The 16,825-nt window shown below is 42.1% G+C and overlaps 1 protein-coding gene across 1 annotated transcript in view; it reads left to right on the top strand.

The window, feature by feature from the left end:
- The first annotated feature begins 945 nt into the window (after positions 1-945).
- ENPP3 (ectonucleotide pyrophosphatase/phosphodiesterase 3) overlaps positions 946-16,825 on the top strand; it is a 47,023-nt gene continuing 31,143 nt past the window's right edge. The window contains exons 1-6 of the mRNA XM_063329588.1: positions 946-1,151; positions 4,575-4,653; positions 8,145-8,267; positions 9,357-9,482; positions 13,920-13,980; positions 16,343-16,440. Of these exons, the coding sequence (XP_063185658.1) occupies positions 1,038-1,151; positions 4,575-4,653; positions 8,145-8,267; positions 9,357-9,482; positions 13,920-13,980; positions 16,343-16,440 (601 nt within the window). The 5' untranslated portion in view covers positions 946-1,037. The remainder of the gene's footprint in view (positions 1,152-4,574; positions 4,654-8,144; positions 8,268-9,356; positions 9,483-13,919; positions 13,981-16,342; positions 16,441-16,825) is intronic.

The following is a 16,825-nucleotide window of genomic DNA, read 5'->3' as shown; positions in this document are numbered from 1 at the left end:
TACAGGAGTGGACCATAGACTAAGGGAATGATATCTGTCTATAAATCAAAGGACGGCTGGGGAGGGGAAGGGTGTGAATAATGGGGATGTAATGGATAATGTGGGACCTGAGCATGATACAAATGGTATAGTATAAGGGGTAGAGATTGTATTTGTTTGGGCTGTAATGGAGTTAATTTTCTTCATACCAGCTTGGATACTACTATGTTTTGTATTTTTTCATAATTATAAATATTATAAATTTATTTATTATAAATTACAGCTCATGTGGTGCTCAAGTTTAGAATCAGATCAACATTTGAATAGTTACACTTGCATGGCCTTAATAGGCTTTGAAAGTCCGTTCATAACAAACCACCCTTCCATTAACTACCAAATTGAAAAACAAATAGATTTCAAATTGTAGTTAAACAAAACCTTTTTATTTTTTATTTAATTTGATTTGGCTGTATACCATTTGTTTTTAATGAGTACATCCATCACTACTGAAAAAACACGTAAAAAGCTGAAAAAAAAGTATGTGACAAAGATGGATTGAAATTAAACAGGAGGAATCCTCTGGTGCTAAATAAGGGAAGGGACTTGAAAACACAGGCATGACAGAGAGCAGGAGTTACTCAGCTGTCTACTTTCATATTGGTTTCGGTAAATGTACTTAACACTTTCTTTGAAGATAACAAATACTCTGGGTGACAAGCTTTTAACCAAATAGTTTAGTACTTGAATTTGTGTCATTTTTGCATTTTATTGCTTAGCAACGTTTAGTTCCTAATCACCATTTCAGAGTCTACTTAATGCTGTCCTTATCTTGACAGCTTCTCTGTGCACAGAAAATGCTTTTCAGCCTTTGACCTTTCTGACTCGTTTTCCTGCTTACTTTGGCTTCCTGCAAACCTATCTCTTAAGCAAAAGCTAGGCTTCCATAAAAACCCTATGAACAAAGTACGCACACGCTTGAAGCAGGAGGAGTGTCTTAGTCGCAGCTGACCCAGCTGGGGAGGCAGCATATGCACAGCTGAGAGGCCAGTCTCGGCAAAATGGAGCTTCAGGATGATGGCATCGATCATAGCAGATATTTGAGTGAGGTGTCTTTAAATCCAACAGAGTACGTGAAGGAAAAAACCCTCCTGAAATACAAAGTCGCCTGTGCTGTAAGTAGGTGCTGCTCTTCAGGGCTGCTGGTTTAAAAATTCTCAGATTTGCAGAATTTTTAGAAGTTTCATTGTATTAATATTAACCATTCAGAGTAGCTTGGTAATTGATGCTTCAAGTTTCATGAATGCACTAACTTTACTGGCAGATTTCTAAAGTTCTTCTGGTACTTATCAAGCAAACTTGTTTTTTTTTTCTGGCGGTTAGCTGCACTTTTCGTTTTATTACGATAACCTGACAGTTCTTTTGCAGAGCAAAGACATTGCTTCAACGCTTTATTTTATACATTTGATAAAAACAGATGTGTTTGTAGCCATGGCAGCCGCAATTCCTTTTTGCTTTTTTTATCTTTGGATTTGTCGTTAACAAAACAGAACGTGTAGGCAAGGCATTGGTGAAAACCACTCAGGAAGCAAGGCATGGGAAAAAGACTAATGAACCGTTTCATACGGTATTGTCAGTCCCACATCTCAAATATCATTTCAGCTCTTTCCGTCTTCCCCAGGACTTTAAGAGTCATGCGGCTGCCTTGTAAATAATAATGTGTAGGGGTTTTGTTATGTTTTTAAAATCTTTTGTTGTAGCCGATACACAGTTTTAAGCTTGTTTGTGACCACAAACGAAACTTTAAATGTGTATATATACATATATAAGTACGTGCATATGTTTGCACAAGCAAGCTCTTGCATCTGTAATTGGAATTTAGAGAAAATGACAGGTATTGATTTTGGAAATACTCAAAACTTAATTTTGAAATCAGACCTTTGAAAAAGAGAGTCAGTTTATGATACTTTTCAATTCTATGTCATAGGAACAATTCATGTAGTACAACTTCCTATTTAATGCTGCATTGGGCAAGGATTGCATAAAATATGAGGGAAATATTGGAAATTGAGAAAAAAAGCGAAAATAACAGAGTCCTTTCCTTAAGTTTTCAATAAAAATAATGAATCATAAGAAAAATGTGGGAAAAATATCTAATTATGAAGGAAAGTAAATTATACTTTCAAGAGGTACTTGGAAGAGTAAAGTGACAAATTTAAGTATCCTAAAACATTTATCCTTCCAAATGCGCTAGTTTTCAAATGCCTGCATCTATGAAAAAACCCAAAATCTAAATATTGGAGGTGTAAACTGTTGATATACTACACCATTTATCTAGGTATTTGATAAACTATATGCATGAAGTACTTCCTTGGCAACTTTTTCCTGAAAGCTTAGGCAGAGAATTGTGTACTGACAAATAGTAGTTATATTGTCTAACAAATCCTCCAGAGATTAGTAAATAGCCTGAATTTAGGCATAGAAGTTAGCTGTGGAAAGTCTGAAGATTTGAGTAGGTGCTACCTATTATTTCACCTTAAGGATGAATGTCCCAAAATCAAGGGTCTTTGTGTAAATTCTATAATAAATGCAGCATCTCATCTGTATACCTGCTATGAGTTTTGGGTTTTTACTTCAGCTCTCTCATTGCTTGCAGCAGTGGGAATGTTTGTTGCTGTAATAGCTATACTTTCAATTTAGTATTATCTGTTTATTTCAATTACAAATGTGAGTTTTAATGAAAATGGAGAGTAAAACCATAGTGAACTTTAAGGGGAAGAGTGCATACCCCGGTGATTGGGCTGGTCTGTACTCAGTGAAACAAGACCTGCTAGGTTACTCTGGCAGCGTTATCCTTCCTGCCCAGAAAGAGTGGTCACTGTTCACCCCCTGATTCTCAGTCCTTGCTGACTGGATGTAGGATTAAACTGCTGCCTTCATGCCTGGGGTCTCTCTTCAAGAGACTTCAGCATTTCTGTCATTTTGGGCAATCTTTCCAAACAGGCTCATCCCATCTGTCTCTCTTACCCAGCTCTGTCACCAATTCCATTTCCATTCCTAACTTTTGGGGTATTTCTCCTGTACAAAGACCAGGGAGTGAGCAGGAAGAAAGTAAAGGTGGGAGAAAGAAAGTGTGAAGGAAGTAACTTTGGCGTTGCTGGCGTTCATTGTTGCTTGGGAAAAAAATCAGTGACATGAGGCTGGAGAGGGTGGGCAGCAGGGGAGAAACAGGAAATTCAGCATGGTCGCAGGGAGCATAGCAGCAGGAGAAGAAAGTGTGGCTTCTGGAAGGTGCACCTCCGACTGTATCTGTCCTGAGGAAGGGCGGTATGTGCCGCACCAGACCCATGGTTAGGTCTTCTTGTTGTCCCTGTTAGAGGTCTAGTTGGAGCGTGTCACACCCCTGACTTTCTGGCTTGCGTGCCTGGATCTTCCTGGTCTATGGGAAGGAATAATTTGTGCATAGACTGTCCCAGTGTGGAGCTGCGCCATGGCCAAACTGTACACCCACGCCTGAGAACTGAGCAGCCCTTCCTGCTGCCACGCTTCTGCCCAGCGCCTGCAGGGTAGGACGGGCAGTAACAAGGAGCGTAGGGAGCTTTTGTGAGCAGGGATAGGTAAAAAGTAACGGGACAGCGTACGTGCTCTTGGTTGTATCCTACCCACACATACAGTTTTTGTCAGCTCCTTAAAATTCTTGTAGTCTCAGTTAAGAGGCTCCATTACAGTAATAGTGAGCATGAGAGTAAGCATCTCTTATTTCTACTTTATTTTGAATCTTAGTATTTGCTAGTGCCTGGTGGTTCCTGGAAATGTCAGGAGACAAAAGAAGGCTCTGAGGCAAAATTGGGAAGTAAACTGGGCTGGGTTGTGGTGATCTTCTGTGACATACGTTTCCCATCATTGCCTTATTGGGAGTGCATACACTATGAAATACTCTGTGGGTTGTCACTTTTTGCTCTGCCTTTCAGCCAGCATCCATCACCATTCATCTTGAGCATCTGTTAAACTGATAGGGCCCTCCTCAGCTCTTCCTCAGCATCCCAAACATTATGCTGCTTTCTGCTATGAGGTTTCCTTGGGCTGTTTGTTTCTTTCCAGTTTCCTCTTACCTCAGTAGCAGGGTGACTTATTACGAGAAACTGGCATGTGGATGAAAATGTGACACTTGCAGCCTCAATCCAGCTGCGTCTCTTAAGAAATCCCTGTGAGCATTTCAGGGAAATGCAGAAGCTGAATAAAAGCAATTTTCTTCTCTTTAAACAGATAAGAATTTGCAAAACAGGTAAATATGTCAATTACTTCCTACTATCTTTTCTCCAGCAAAGACTTCCCCAATTACAACATGGGGCTGGCCATAGGTTAAAAGTGTGTTACTAAGGCATTGGCTTGTAAGCAGTTCACAAGATTATCGTTCTTGTGCCTCTCCTATCTCCAGGCTCAGAATGTCTCCAATCTTTTGATGAACAAGTTCACAGAAATCATTTGTTCGTAAGAAATCATACGCTTATAGAAATACTAATCACACGGTTAATTTCTAATAAACCTAACAGTTTATCACAATTATGAACTTTAATTTTCATGTGTCTGTGTGACAGGTTCTGCTGTGTGCTTTGGTGGCTGTATCCCTGGGATTAGGTTTAGGACTAGGACTGAACCGTGGAGTCCAGGAGCAAGGTATGTTTACGATACTTTCAGCATAAGTGATGCTGAAGCTAGATCTAGTAAAAGCCTTCAGCAGGGGCTCTTTTATAGCGTAATGTAAGTGCTCTGTGAAAATTTACCGCCTGTGGAAACAAAGTTCTTCCGTTTTTCAAGTTGGATTGTATAAAAACTGTACACTCACAATCGATACTTGAAAAACCTATCCTAAACCACTGAGTGCCTTTCTTCTCTTTCCAGAAGTGTCAAGTCTAGTTCACAACAGATTTGGAAATTTTATTATAATACTTTTAGGAAATTTGAGGTAGGACTTACTTTATTATGTATAATACCTTGCAGTTATTTAAGCAATATGTATTGTACAAGAGATATCATTGGACCATCTTTGGGACTCATGCTTTGAGTACATTTGGCATAGTTCAGGCAGCTAATGTTAAAACCAATTATGAATTTTCTCTGTAAACTTCAGTTCCTGTAAAGCTATTGTAAAAATGGGATAAGGCTTTGATTTGGTGGAAGGTTATTTTTTAGTTAGGAAAACAAAGTAGCATTTTGATGTCAGGGGGTCAAGCTGGATGAGAACACAGCACATGGTGAATTAAATAAAACATTTCCTTTAGAATAAAAACAATAGTAATCTCATACTGGAGGAGTTCAAGGAAGCACAGTCTCAGTTTCATTCCTAATCAACACATATTGAACTTGTTTACTTACTTACTCATCAAGTCTTAGCTCCTGCTAACATCTTTCAATACTATGGGCCTAGCAAATAGGATGAGATGGAACTGTAATTGCTTTTTGATGACGCCTATGTTGTATTACAACTTTCTGTGTAAAATATGTAGATATCCACAGCTTTATTCTTCACTGGCATTTACCTGAGGAACTTGATCGTAATTGTAGTAAGTGAAAGTTGGCACCAAATCAGCAAGTTAGCATTTTGGTGCCTCTAACTGCAGGTGTTACAGAGCAACCCTAAATGGGGACTGACTAATTTAATTTGCTGCTTTCATAGCCAGGCCTACCTGGGAAAGATGAATGAGGAACACGTGGTATTACACTGAGGAGTTGGAGGGGAAGCCTCAGCCCTGAATGACGCGCACCTTTGTGCAGTTGCATTTGCTATGAGGGCAGTGGGAAAGAGCATTGGTGTTCAGGAGCGAAGGGAGTTGTGGTCAAGATGGGTGCTGGAGGCTTGGGTTCTTAGGAGGAGGGGCCTGGAAAGGAGTCAGGAGTACCTGTCATTCTGTACGTTTAAACATCAGCACACAGCTTGCATTTGGTGATAGTACAATTGATTCTGTTTATATACTCAAGGTAAATTTCTTTATAGCTCCTGTAATTGTAGTGACTATTCCAAATAAAAGTTAATGAAATACTAAATTCCTGACCTTGCACAATTATGCAAATACTGTAAAGAAATTAGAAGCACGTGTTGCAAATTATGAGGGGTGTGAACAGTTCCATTACAGACACAGGAAAAGGTTTCTATTTTTTCTGACTTAGACTCACCATGCTATATCCTGTATCATTTTAAATCAGATAGACCATCTGAACAACTTCGAATTGTTCAAAAGCCAATGGATAGAGAAAAAATTAAATGAAGTACTCTAAACCTCAGCCAAAAAAGCATGAAAGACTGTTTGCATATGTCTATGTACATTTGTGAAATGTACATTTGTCTTGACAGAATAAATGACAGTCATAAAACACTTAACCCTCAATTACTAAGAAAACGCTAACCCTCAATTACTGAGTAACACTCAATTACTTCTTTCCATCTCTACTTTTGACAGTTCTGTTTATGCTCATTACATATATTGTTTGTTATTCTAATTGTTTCCAAACCTTTCTTGCAGTGAACAATAGTTGTTGATGTAAGCACTTAAAGCACAAGGTACAACATTGAACTTTCTACGTGTGAAACAAGCTGGCTAGCTTGCAAAAAATCATTTTAGCTCTACGTGGTTTCTACACAGTGGATATTAAAGCCTGAATTTTGTAGGAAGTGCACCCTGCAAGAGCATGAACCCTTTGGCAACTATAATAGAATTGCACCAGCACATCTGAGTAGTTATACCTATCCCTGTCTAACAGTGTGAGTGGAGAAGAAAGCTGGAAATGTGGGTGCTCAAGAGTGGTTCAAGCAGTATTTCTGTAGTACAGAGAATGTGGACATAAGGCTTATCCTGGCTAAGGTGGAGCTGTGGGTGATGTTTGGAGACGTGGGGTTGTCCTTGGGTGTCCTCAGGTGTCCCCAGGAGAGCCAGAGCTCTCCCTTCTCCCTGCACGAAGGTGTCAGTGGTGAGGAACTGCATGTCTCCATTTCCAACATGAGGCCCCTTATTTGGACCCTTTTCTTTGTTTCAAACAAATCAACCAACCTGCAGATTTTTAAGGGATGTTGTAACGATTGAGTGGGAGAGGTATGGTCAGAATCCCAAGTGCACTAATGAGCCCTATGGGCCCTGCCCAGCCCCCTGGGGCTGCCCCAACCCTCCCCCATGGCCCAGGACCCCTTTTCAGCCCCTCGAGGCCATCAGCCCCTGCCCCAGTAACACTACAGTGGGGCTGGTCTCCAGTTCCCCACAGCCCTGCCCTGCCTGACCGTGTGTCCCACAGAGCCAGGCCCACCCACAGGCCAACAGTCTGGCCTCGGCCTGTCCCTGTCCCCAGGGAGGTGCCCAGTGCCTGGAGTAGGGCTGCCCCAGTGCCCCCCTGGCTGCTCCTGGCTGGGCAATGGGACAGGCCCTGGCTGCCAGGCCCTGCCCAGCCATCCTGGACAGCCCCCATGGCTCTGGGTGCCTGGCCCTGAGGGAGCCCCCATCCCATGCAGCTCCCTGGCCAGGTCCATTAGGGAACATCCAACGTGGGAGTCGCTTTTCCTCTCACATCCTGGACCCAAAAATAAGGAGGGGAGAGGACAGTTTCCCCCTCCTCGTGCTGGCACCGGTGCCATTGCCTCCTGTGCCACTGGTCCTGGGGAGACTTGCTGCAGAAACAGCCCTGCCGCAGGCTCTGGGTGAGCACAGCCCAAACAGCCACCAGCACCTTCAGTGTCCAGAGGACTTCCTACAGCTTGTGTTTCGCCTTGCTGACCCAAGTGCTGATGACCACATTGGAAAATGACTTGGGGAAAATGGATTTGGGAAATTGCTCAGCACAATTCTCCCCGCAGTTCATATCTCCATGATCCATGTCTGGGGCAGGGTTACCCAAGTACTCCGACTCACTGCCTTCTCACAGAATCACAGAATGGTAGGGGTTGGAAGGGACCTCTGGAGATCATCTAGTCCAACCCCCCTGCCAGAGCAGGGTCACCTAGAGCAGGTTGCACAGGAACGTGTCCAGGTGGGTTTTGAATGTCTCCAGAGACGGAGACTCCACCACCTCTCTGGGCAGCCTGTTCCAGTGCTCTGCCACCCTCAAAGTAAAGAATTTTCTCCTCATATTTAGACGGAACTTCCTATGTTCAAGTTCGTGCCTGTTACCCCTTCTCCTTACAGTCAGCTGCAGGCACAAGTGCAATGAGCCGCACGGGGAAGCGTTGCCCGGCTGCCGGTGCGACAGCGGCTGCAAGGAGCGTGGGGACTGCTGCTGGGACTACGAGGACACCTGCGTGGAGCCAAGTATGTTTCCTCACGGGCAATGCTCGCTAATTTCCATTTTATTTTGGGTTTGCTTTTTCATGTGACGGTAATAGGAAAAGGATAAATTCTCATATTTATGTAGACATGCTGAAGTTATGTCACATTCCCTCAGGGAGGGAAGGACATGCCGTGTCAAGCTGCTTCTGCACTCAGATGGCTAGAGGGCTGTAACCTGGTGACCTGGCAGGACACAAAATCTTCCCAAGTCTTTCTCAAGTCGGATGCCTGTATTTTTGTCCCTTGTGGATAACCAAAATATTTGCAGTTCACAAAATCTTCCCGAGTCTTTCTCAAGTCAGATGGCTGTATTTTTGTCCCTTGTGGATAACCAAAACATTTGCAGTTCACATTTCCTGGCCCAGATAAAGCTGTGGGTGAGCGTGAGCAGAAGTCGTAGGTTATCTTTGACCGGGGCCCTGGAATGATGTGGCTGTGCCAGCTCCTCTTGCGCTTTGGGAAATGAATGGGTGTTTCATGGCCAGGTGCAGTGTCAGCCTCATGCAGCACTCGGTGGGGCCTGGGGTCGGAGGAACGCACTCACTCGTCTTCCAGGGGACCAGCCTGGCTCTGCGTCGAGGCCAGACTGCTCTCTGCTCTCCCGGTAGCTGCTCAGATCTTTCTTCATCCTTATCGCTTTTTCTGCCTGCGTCAGCTCTTGTATCTCTTTTTTTGCTGTCTGCCGGGAATCACATGCAAGAGCAGGAAAAAGATTCATTTCCTTCTTTTTCCATTCTGTAGGAGAAATATGGGTTTGACTGCTTTTTTTTTTAGATCTTCCTGGAAGGGTGGAAGGCACTGAACAGAGTGACTTTGGGGACATGTTTGTAAAATTATTGTATGACTCTGTGTTACCATTCAATGCCTGCAGAAATAGGCTTTATGTGTTAAACAAAATCTTCAGTTTTCCTTTCAGATAAAACTTCTAAAGCAACTCAAGCAGGACGTGTAAATTACTGTTTAACAAAACCTCTTTTTTTTCCTTGTTTACCTGTTTGGGGGATTTCCACACAAAGGAGTTTACATAAGGTTTTGTGAACCAAATCATAATCTTTTTCTTCCAATTTTCAGCCCGATCTTGGAGGTGCACTAATTTCCGTTGTGGTGAGACACGGATACCTGGAAGTTACTGTTCATGTTCTGATGACTGTTTGCAGAAAAAAGACTGCTGTGTAAACTACAACAGCATTTGCAAAGGTAAATCAAAAGTCAAAAAGATTTATATATAAATTGTCCTGTGAAATAAATAGAAGGTCAAACATGGCAAACATGAAGGTAGATGCATTTGTTTCTCAACATTAGAGTCTTACAGTGATGTTTTGGAAAACAAAGATGTTTTAGGTGAAGCTTTTGGTATTTTTGACTGGGAAAAAGATGGTTTCTGGAGAACAACGTGAATGTGTTAAATATCTTTGTTGGCAACATGAACAGTGGGATTGAGTGCATCGTCAGCAAGTTTGCTGACGATACCAAGCTCTGTGGTGTGGTCAACACACTGGACGGAAGGGATGCCATGCAAAGGGACCTGGATGGGCTTGGGGAGGTGGGCCCATGAAGTTCAACCAGGCCAAGTGCAAGGTCCTGCACCTAGGTCATAGCAATCCCAAGGACAAATACAGGGGGCAGAGATTTAAGGCAACTCCTGCAAAATTGTATTTGTCACCTAAATGCAAATTAAAGCTAAAGCAGTTAGGAGTTTGACTAGGTGCTCAATTGATTGAGCTGACCTAGTTAAGACCTCTGTACATCCTTGCTTTTGGCTGCTTACTGCGAGAGAAGCTTTCTGTGGTGAGCCAAGAACTTCAACATCCACTGCTTCTTCTCTTTTCTTTATATTTTTTTCCTTTCTTGCATGCTTTCTTTCTTTCTTCTCTTATTGACCTCCCTTATTTCTTCCAAAGAGATTGGCAGACATTATAATAAATGAGTATAGCTGTGAAGCAGGTGTGAGGATATTCAAAGAAGAACAGAAAGAATTGCTTGAAATCTGGAAGCCATAGTCAACAAGGAAAGACTGAAGGAGGTTTTTCAGAAAAAAAAAAGAAAAGGCTAAAGGGAGCCCTGACAATCATCTCTAAATGTATAAGTGGTATCTGCAAAAAAAGAAGTCAGCAATCCAGTGTGGACAGAATACAGTTAAAATGTTTTCAATTTAAAACCAGATAAAACTTAGGCTAAGCTTTCATAGTGATTTATTTTCCATTTTGTTTGTTTGCTTGTCTGTGTATTATGTTTTTTGTTCTCAACTTAGAATTATAAGCATTTGTCCTTTCAGGGTTTGAGGGCCTAATAGCTTGTACTAAATTATTTCTAAAGGTATCTTTAGGCTTACATTTCTATAATTCTCTATTGAAGCAGAAAAAGTACCTGGAAGAGCTCTAAAAAGATCAACCAGGAAACTTCTTTGTTGTTTGTGTGGGGTTTTTTAATGCTGACTCAGTATTAGTCAGCAGGTGGTGACTCAGTTCAGCAGGTGGAACGCACCTGTCCCAGAAGGGGAAAAGAAGTTTGGGGCAGGAGTTAGCAAGGCTCATTGACAGGCCTTTAAACTAGATGTGAGGGGGGAAGGGGAGATAACTGGGCCTGTCAGGAATAAATCCAAGGGAGGCATGCCAGGGCTTGAAGGATGGTGGGCTAGCAAGGACTCTCGCTCTGACATTTCATTTGAGAGAAGGGACAGATGCTTAGAAATCATGGAAGGACCTGGGAGGGGTCTGGTGGGAAATGGGGCCCACACTCACAAAAAGGTGCTGGAGTCATTAGCACATCTGAAGTGCATCTATACCAATGCATGCAGTATGCGCAACAAACAGGGGGAGCTTGAAGCCATGATGCACCAGGAAAACTATGACATAGTGGCTATCACAGAAACATGGTGGGATGCCTCACATGACTGGAGTGCCACAATCGATGGCTACAAGCTCTTCAGGAGGGACAGACAGGAAAGGAGAGGTGGAGGAGTGGCCCTGTATATTAGAGAATGCTATGAGAGCTCGGAAATCAAGTATACTGATGATGGGGTGGAGAGTGTTTGGGTTAGGTTAAGGGCCGATAAAGCTGATATCGCTGTGGGAGTCTGCTATAGACCTCCCAACCAAAGCAGTAAGGCGGACGAAGCTTTCTATAAGCCGCTGGGGGAAATCTCGCGGTCACTTGCCGTTGTTCTTGTGGGGGACTTTAACCTCCCAGATATCTGCTGGGAATACAACACAGCAGAGAGGGAACAATCCAGGAGGTTCCTGGAATGTGTGGAAGATAACTCCCTCACACAGCTGGTAAGTGAGCTGACAAAGGAAGGTGCCCTCCTGGACCTGCTTCTTGTGAACAGGGAAGAGCTTGTAGGGGAAGTAAAAGTTGGTGGCCGTCTAGGGCACCGTGATCGTGAAATGATCGAATTTCTAATTCTTGGAGAAACAAGGAGAAGGGTTAGTAAAACCGCCACCTTAGACTTCTGGAGGGCAAACTTTGACCTGTTCAGGAAACTGATGGACAAAATCTCTTGGGAGGCCGCCCTGAAGGATATAGGAGCCCAGGAAGGCTGGGCATACTTCAAGAGTGAAGTCTTAAAGGCACAGGAGGAGGCTGTCCCCGTGTGCCGAAAAACAAGTAGGTGGGGAAGGAGACCGGCCTGGCTAAATAGGGACCTTTGGCTGGACCTCAAGAACAAAAGGAGAGTCTGTGACTTCTGGAAGAGGGGGCAGGTCTCTCATGAAGACTATAAGGATATAGCGAAGCTATGCAGGGCGAAAATTAGGAGAGCCAAAGCGCAGCTAGAGCTTAACCTAGCTACAGCTGTTAAGGATAACAAAAAATGTTTCTATAAATTCATTAACAACAAAAGGAGGATTAGGGAAAATCTCCCTCCCTTATTGGATGCAGGAAGGAAACACAGTCATAAAGGATGAGGAAAAGGCTGAGGTGCTCAATGCCTACTTTGCCTCAGTCTTTAGCAGTGGCATGAGCTGTTCCCTGGGCACCCAGCCTCGTGAGCTAGGGGACAGGGAGGGGAAGCTGGACGAGGTCAGCACAATTAAAGAGGAAGTGATCAGTGACCTGCTACACCACTTGGATGCGCACAAGTCTGTGGGACCGGATGGGTTACATCCAAGAGTGCTGAAAGAGTTGGCAGACGTGCTCGCCAAGCCACTTTCCATGATTTACCTGAAGCCACGGCTAACTGGGGAGGTCCCAATGGACTGGAAGGTAGCAAATGTAGTGCCCATCTACAAAAAAGGCAGAAAGGAGGATCCAGGAAACTATAGGCCTGTCAGTCTGACCTCGGTAGCAGGGAAGGTCATGGAGCAGATCATCTTGAGTGCCATTACAACTCATATAATGGACAAGCAGGGGATCAGGCCTAGTCAGCATGGGTTTATGAAAGGCAGGTCCTGCCTGACGAACCTGATCTCCTTCTATGACAAGATGACCCGATTATTGGATGAGGGAAAGGCTGTGGACATTGTCTACCTAGACTTTTGAAAAGCATTTGACACTGTCCCCCATAGAATTCTCATGGAAAAACTGGCGGCTCATGGCCTGGATGAGCATACGATCTGCTGGATCAAGCACTGGCTGGACGGGCAGTCCCAAAGAGTGGTGGTCAATGGAGTTAAATCCAGCTGGTGGCCAGTCACAAGTGGTGTCCCTCAGGGCTCAGTGTTGGGACCATTTCTGTTTAACATCTTTATTGATGACCTTGATAAGGTCATAGAGTGTATCATCAGCAAGTTTGCAGATGACACGAAGCTAAGCGGGAGTGTTGATCTACACGAGGATAGGGAGGCTCTACAGAGAGACTTGGATAGATTGGATCGATGGGCCAATGCTAATGGTATGAGCTTCAACAAGGCCAAGTGCCGGGTCCTGCACTTGGGCCACAACAACCCCATGCATCGCTACAGGCTTGGGGAAGTGTGGCTGGAGAGCTGTCTGGCAGAAAAGGACCTGGGTGTTCTAATTGACAAGCAGCTGAACATGAGCCAGCAGTGTGCCCAGGTGGCCAAGAGGGCCAATGCTATCCTGGCTTGTATTAGAAATAGTGTGACCAGCAGAAGGAAGGAGGTGATTGTCCCCCTGTACTCAGCACTGGTGAGGCCACACCTTGAGTATTGTGTCCAGTTTTGGGCACCTCAATACGAGAGAGATATCAAGGTGCTGGAGCGTGTGCAGAGGAGGGCAATGAAGGTGGTGAAGGGCCTCGAGAATAAGTCCTATGAGGAGTGACTGAAGGAGCTGGGACTGTTTAGTTTGAGGAAGAGGAGGCTGAGGGGAGACCTCATCGCTCTCTACAACTACTTGAAAGGACACTGTAGAGAGGTTGGTGCTGGTCTCTTCTCACAGGTAATTAGCGATAGAACAAGAGGCAATGGGTTCCAGCTGCAGCAGGGTAGGTTTAGGCTGGACATTAGGAAAAAATTCTTCACAGAAAGAGTGGTCAGACACTGGAATAGGCTGCCCAGGGAGGTGGTGGAGTCACCATCTCTGGATGTGTTTAAGACTCGTTTAGATGTGGTGTTAAGGGATATAGTGTAAGGGAGAACTTTGTAGAGTGGAGCTGATGGTTGGACTCGATGATCCCAAGGGTCTTTTCCAACCTAAATGATTCTATGATTCTATTTTCTTTTGTCCTTTTAGGTGAAATACCTTGGGTGGAAGAACCTTGTGTATCACTTGAAACTCCTCAGTGTCCAGCCGGGTAGGATAAAATAATTTTGTCTTCTTAGCAAACAAAATCATTGTGATGGTCAGAAATAATCCTGCATGAAGCAGGTCTTCATGTGGTGTTCATATTTACTGAGAATAAGGTTCCTGCCCTGAGGAATATTCTGTAGAAGTAGTTTGTGGCTATCAATGTTTTTTCTTTCTAAAACCTTTGTCATTTTGTTGCACGTTCATTTATCGTTTACAGTTTAGAGCAGAGTACAGGAGTTCAAGTCCAGTTTGAAAGTCAGTTTGCAAAGACCTGGAAAAATTTTTAGTTATCTCAAGGTTCATATATCACAAATTGTTCATAGTCCATTTTATGTTACCATGTTGTATCTGTGATAATTCAGATAAATCACCTTATGCAAGCTGTAATAACTGTTAGAATCCATGATTGCAATTCTTTATCTAAGTAGCAGAGTTGTTTTTTTTACTTGAAAGGTGTGTTAAAAAGGAAGCTATGAATATAGCTGAATATCTACAAATGCTGAAACATAGTAATTCTGATTTCCACCTCTAGATATTTTGCTATTTGTGCAGTATTGCATAATCATAGGTAGAGGCTAGGCAGAAACACAGTTTAAAAGTTGTTCTTGAAGAAAAAATGGATTATTTTTTGGCTCAGTTATGGTATTTGTGATGTTGTCCATTATTCTATCTATTTTACTGCCAATTTAGTTTAATTATAACAGTAATACATTTAGTATTGTGGCCTCTTCATGGGTTCCTGCCTCTCAACATTGATATAAAAATATACTTTTAGGTTAACAAATAACTTGCGGAGTTAACAGTTTCATAGGCTAAAGCTTAGAAACTAGTGGAGGAGGCCTTCTTTAAGTGCTGTAAACAGCATTTCTATATAAAGCTCCATTTAATTTCAGATTCAAATCAGGAAGCTGTTTTATACAAACTGTTAATGCCAGTGTACTTCTGTGTTTTAGAAAGACCGCCGTAAATGAGAAACAAACTGGGATAGTGATTACTGCCTGATGTGAATATATAACTTTTTTTTAATAGCTATCACTCAAGGCGTTACTCCAAAAATGGTTTGGAGTCAGCTATCAGTAACTGCATTTTATCCATCATTTTTTCCCCAAATATTTTCCAGGCTTATCTAGTGAACCATTCCTATAAACCACAAATAGTTGGGGTTTTTTTAGATACTAAGTGTAGTGAAGTCTACTTCGAACTACATTTTAGATTTAATTGTACATTTACAATTTTTATGTTTCTTTATAGTCTGCTTTCTTCTAAGGAGACTGTGGAATATATAATGATGGTTAGCAAAAAAAGACTGAATTTGCAGAACTAGATTGCTTGATCCTATGATTTTGTCACTTGATGTTATGAAAAAACGTGTTATAGCACCAGCAGTTTATAACTACTAATACATTTTTATTTAGGAGTCCCTTTAAGTCCTTTCTCTCCTTTTAAGAGAAAGCACGTTTAATAACTTTGAAGTTTATTTTCACTGCTAGCACCTCCTAGTTAGACTTTTTATAGCAAGAATTTAAACACTGTCCTAGAGATCAGCTGCAGTTTGTACCTATTTTATCATACCTACTGTATGAACTCAGATCTGAGGCTTTTATCCTTGGTTTGTTGGTTTTTTTTTGTTTTTTTTTTTACATGAAGTCTTACCCTAAGCACATCAGCAGCTGCTGCATTCCTTTTGTAGCTTTGAGTTCAGTGTGTCAGGGACCTTGAGGCAAAGAAGTGTTCTCCATGTGAGCTGGGAAACTTGAAAGATATAATCCACAAAGAACAGGGACTGCTTAGTAATGTCTTCACAAAGGAAATGTATTAAGGTAAGGGGTTAGCACAAACCTGGCATTGCAAAGAGATTATGTTTCCCAGCACTGAGGCTGATTGACCTTAACTGCTTGCTGGGTGACTGCTGTACTTTACAGTCCTTGTGCAGCTTCCCTGAAAGATTTTTAAGATGGTTTAGGAAACAAGAGACAGAATTCAACACATCATTACTATGTACAGAGGTACTTTGGCTGTTCTATATTCTGGGCTTGTATTTGGATGCTAGTATGCAGCATTTGTATTTGGAGTTAAATATTTGTAATTAAAAGATAAACAAAACCCAGTTTCTTTTTCTGGGTTCTGTATATACTGACTAGCTTGCATTTTATTCCTCCAGTGTTTTGGTTTTTTTTTCAGGAGGATTGTGTATATTTGCTCTCAAAATTGAACTATTTGTTTATCTCACACTGTGATATTAATTCTGGGAAGTACATGGAAATTCTGGATCCTGCTTTTAAAAGTAGAATTTATATTTTAAAAATCTTAACAAGTCACTAACTCTTCAAACTCCTTTACAATGACAAACTCATATTTTCTCGTAGGTTTGATCTGCCACCACTTATCCTTTTTTCAATGGATGGGTTTAGAGCAGAATACTTGCAAACTTGGAGTTCTTTGCTGCCAAATATTGAAAAACTCAGTAAGTTACCAAGAGTACTTTGACTATTTTCTTTAAAAGTCTGCATGCAGCCTCTCTAGTTCCTTTTGCTACTGTCATGCATGTGTTGCTCAGCAATAAGAAAATAACAAATCAGGTCTCCCTCATTAGTTGTATATTGTCATTATTCTAATGGTCTACATTAATTCGTGTATTTGAGTGCACAGCAAACATGATTTTTTTTAACACAGCCTCTAATACTGGTCAGAAGTTTTTTATTAAATAAATAGTTAAATATACCTCTAAATATAGTTTAAGAGTGAAAAAGAGTTCCAGAGAAATATTATCTATATCCTCTGTACTCCATTGAAAAATTCTAGCTGATAAGGAGATCATCATTAAAGGGTAATATGAAGCGAAAATCCAT

The sequence above is a fragment of the Chroicocephalus ridibundus genome, chromosome 3, assembly GCF_963924245.1.
Source record: "Chroicocephalus ridibundus chromosome 3, bChrRid1.1, whole genome shotgun sequence".
In the NCBI taxonomy this organism is placed as follows: Eukaryota; Metazoa; Chordata; class Aves; order Charadriiformes; family Laridae; genus Chroicocephalus; species Chroicocephalus ridibundus.
Note: the sequence above shows the minus strand (reverse complement) of the source record. Positions and strands in the feature narration are given on the sequence as shown.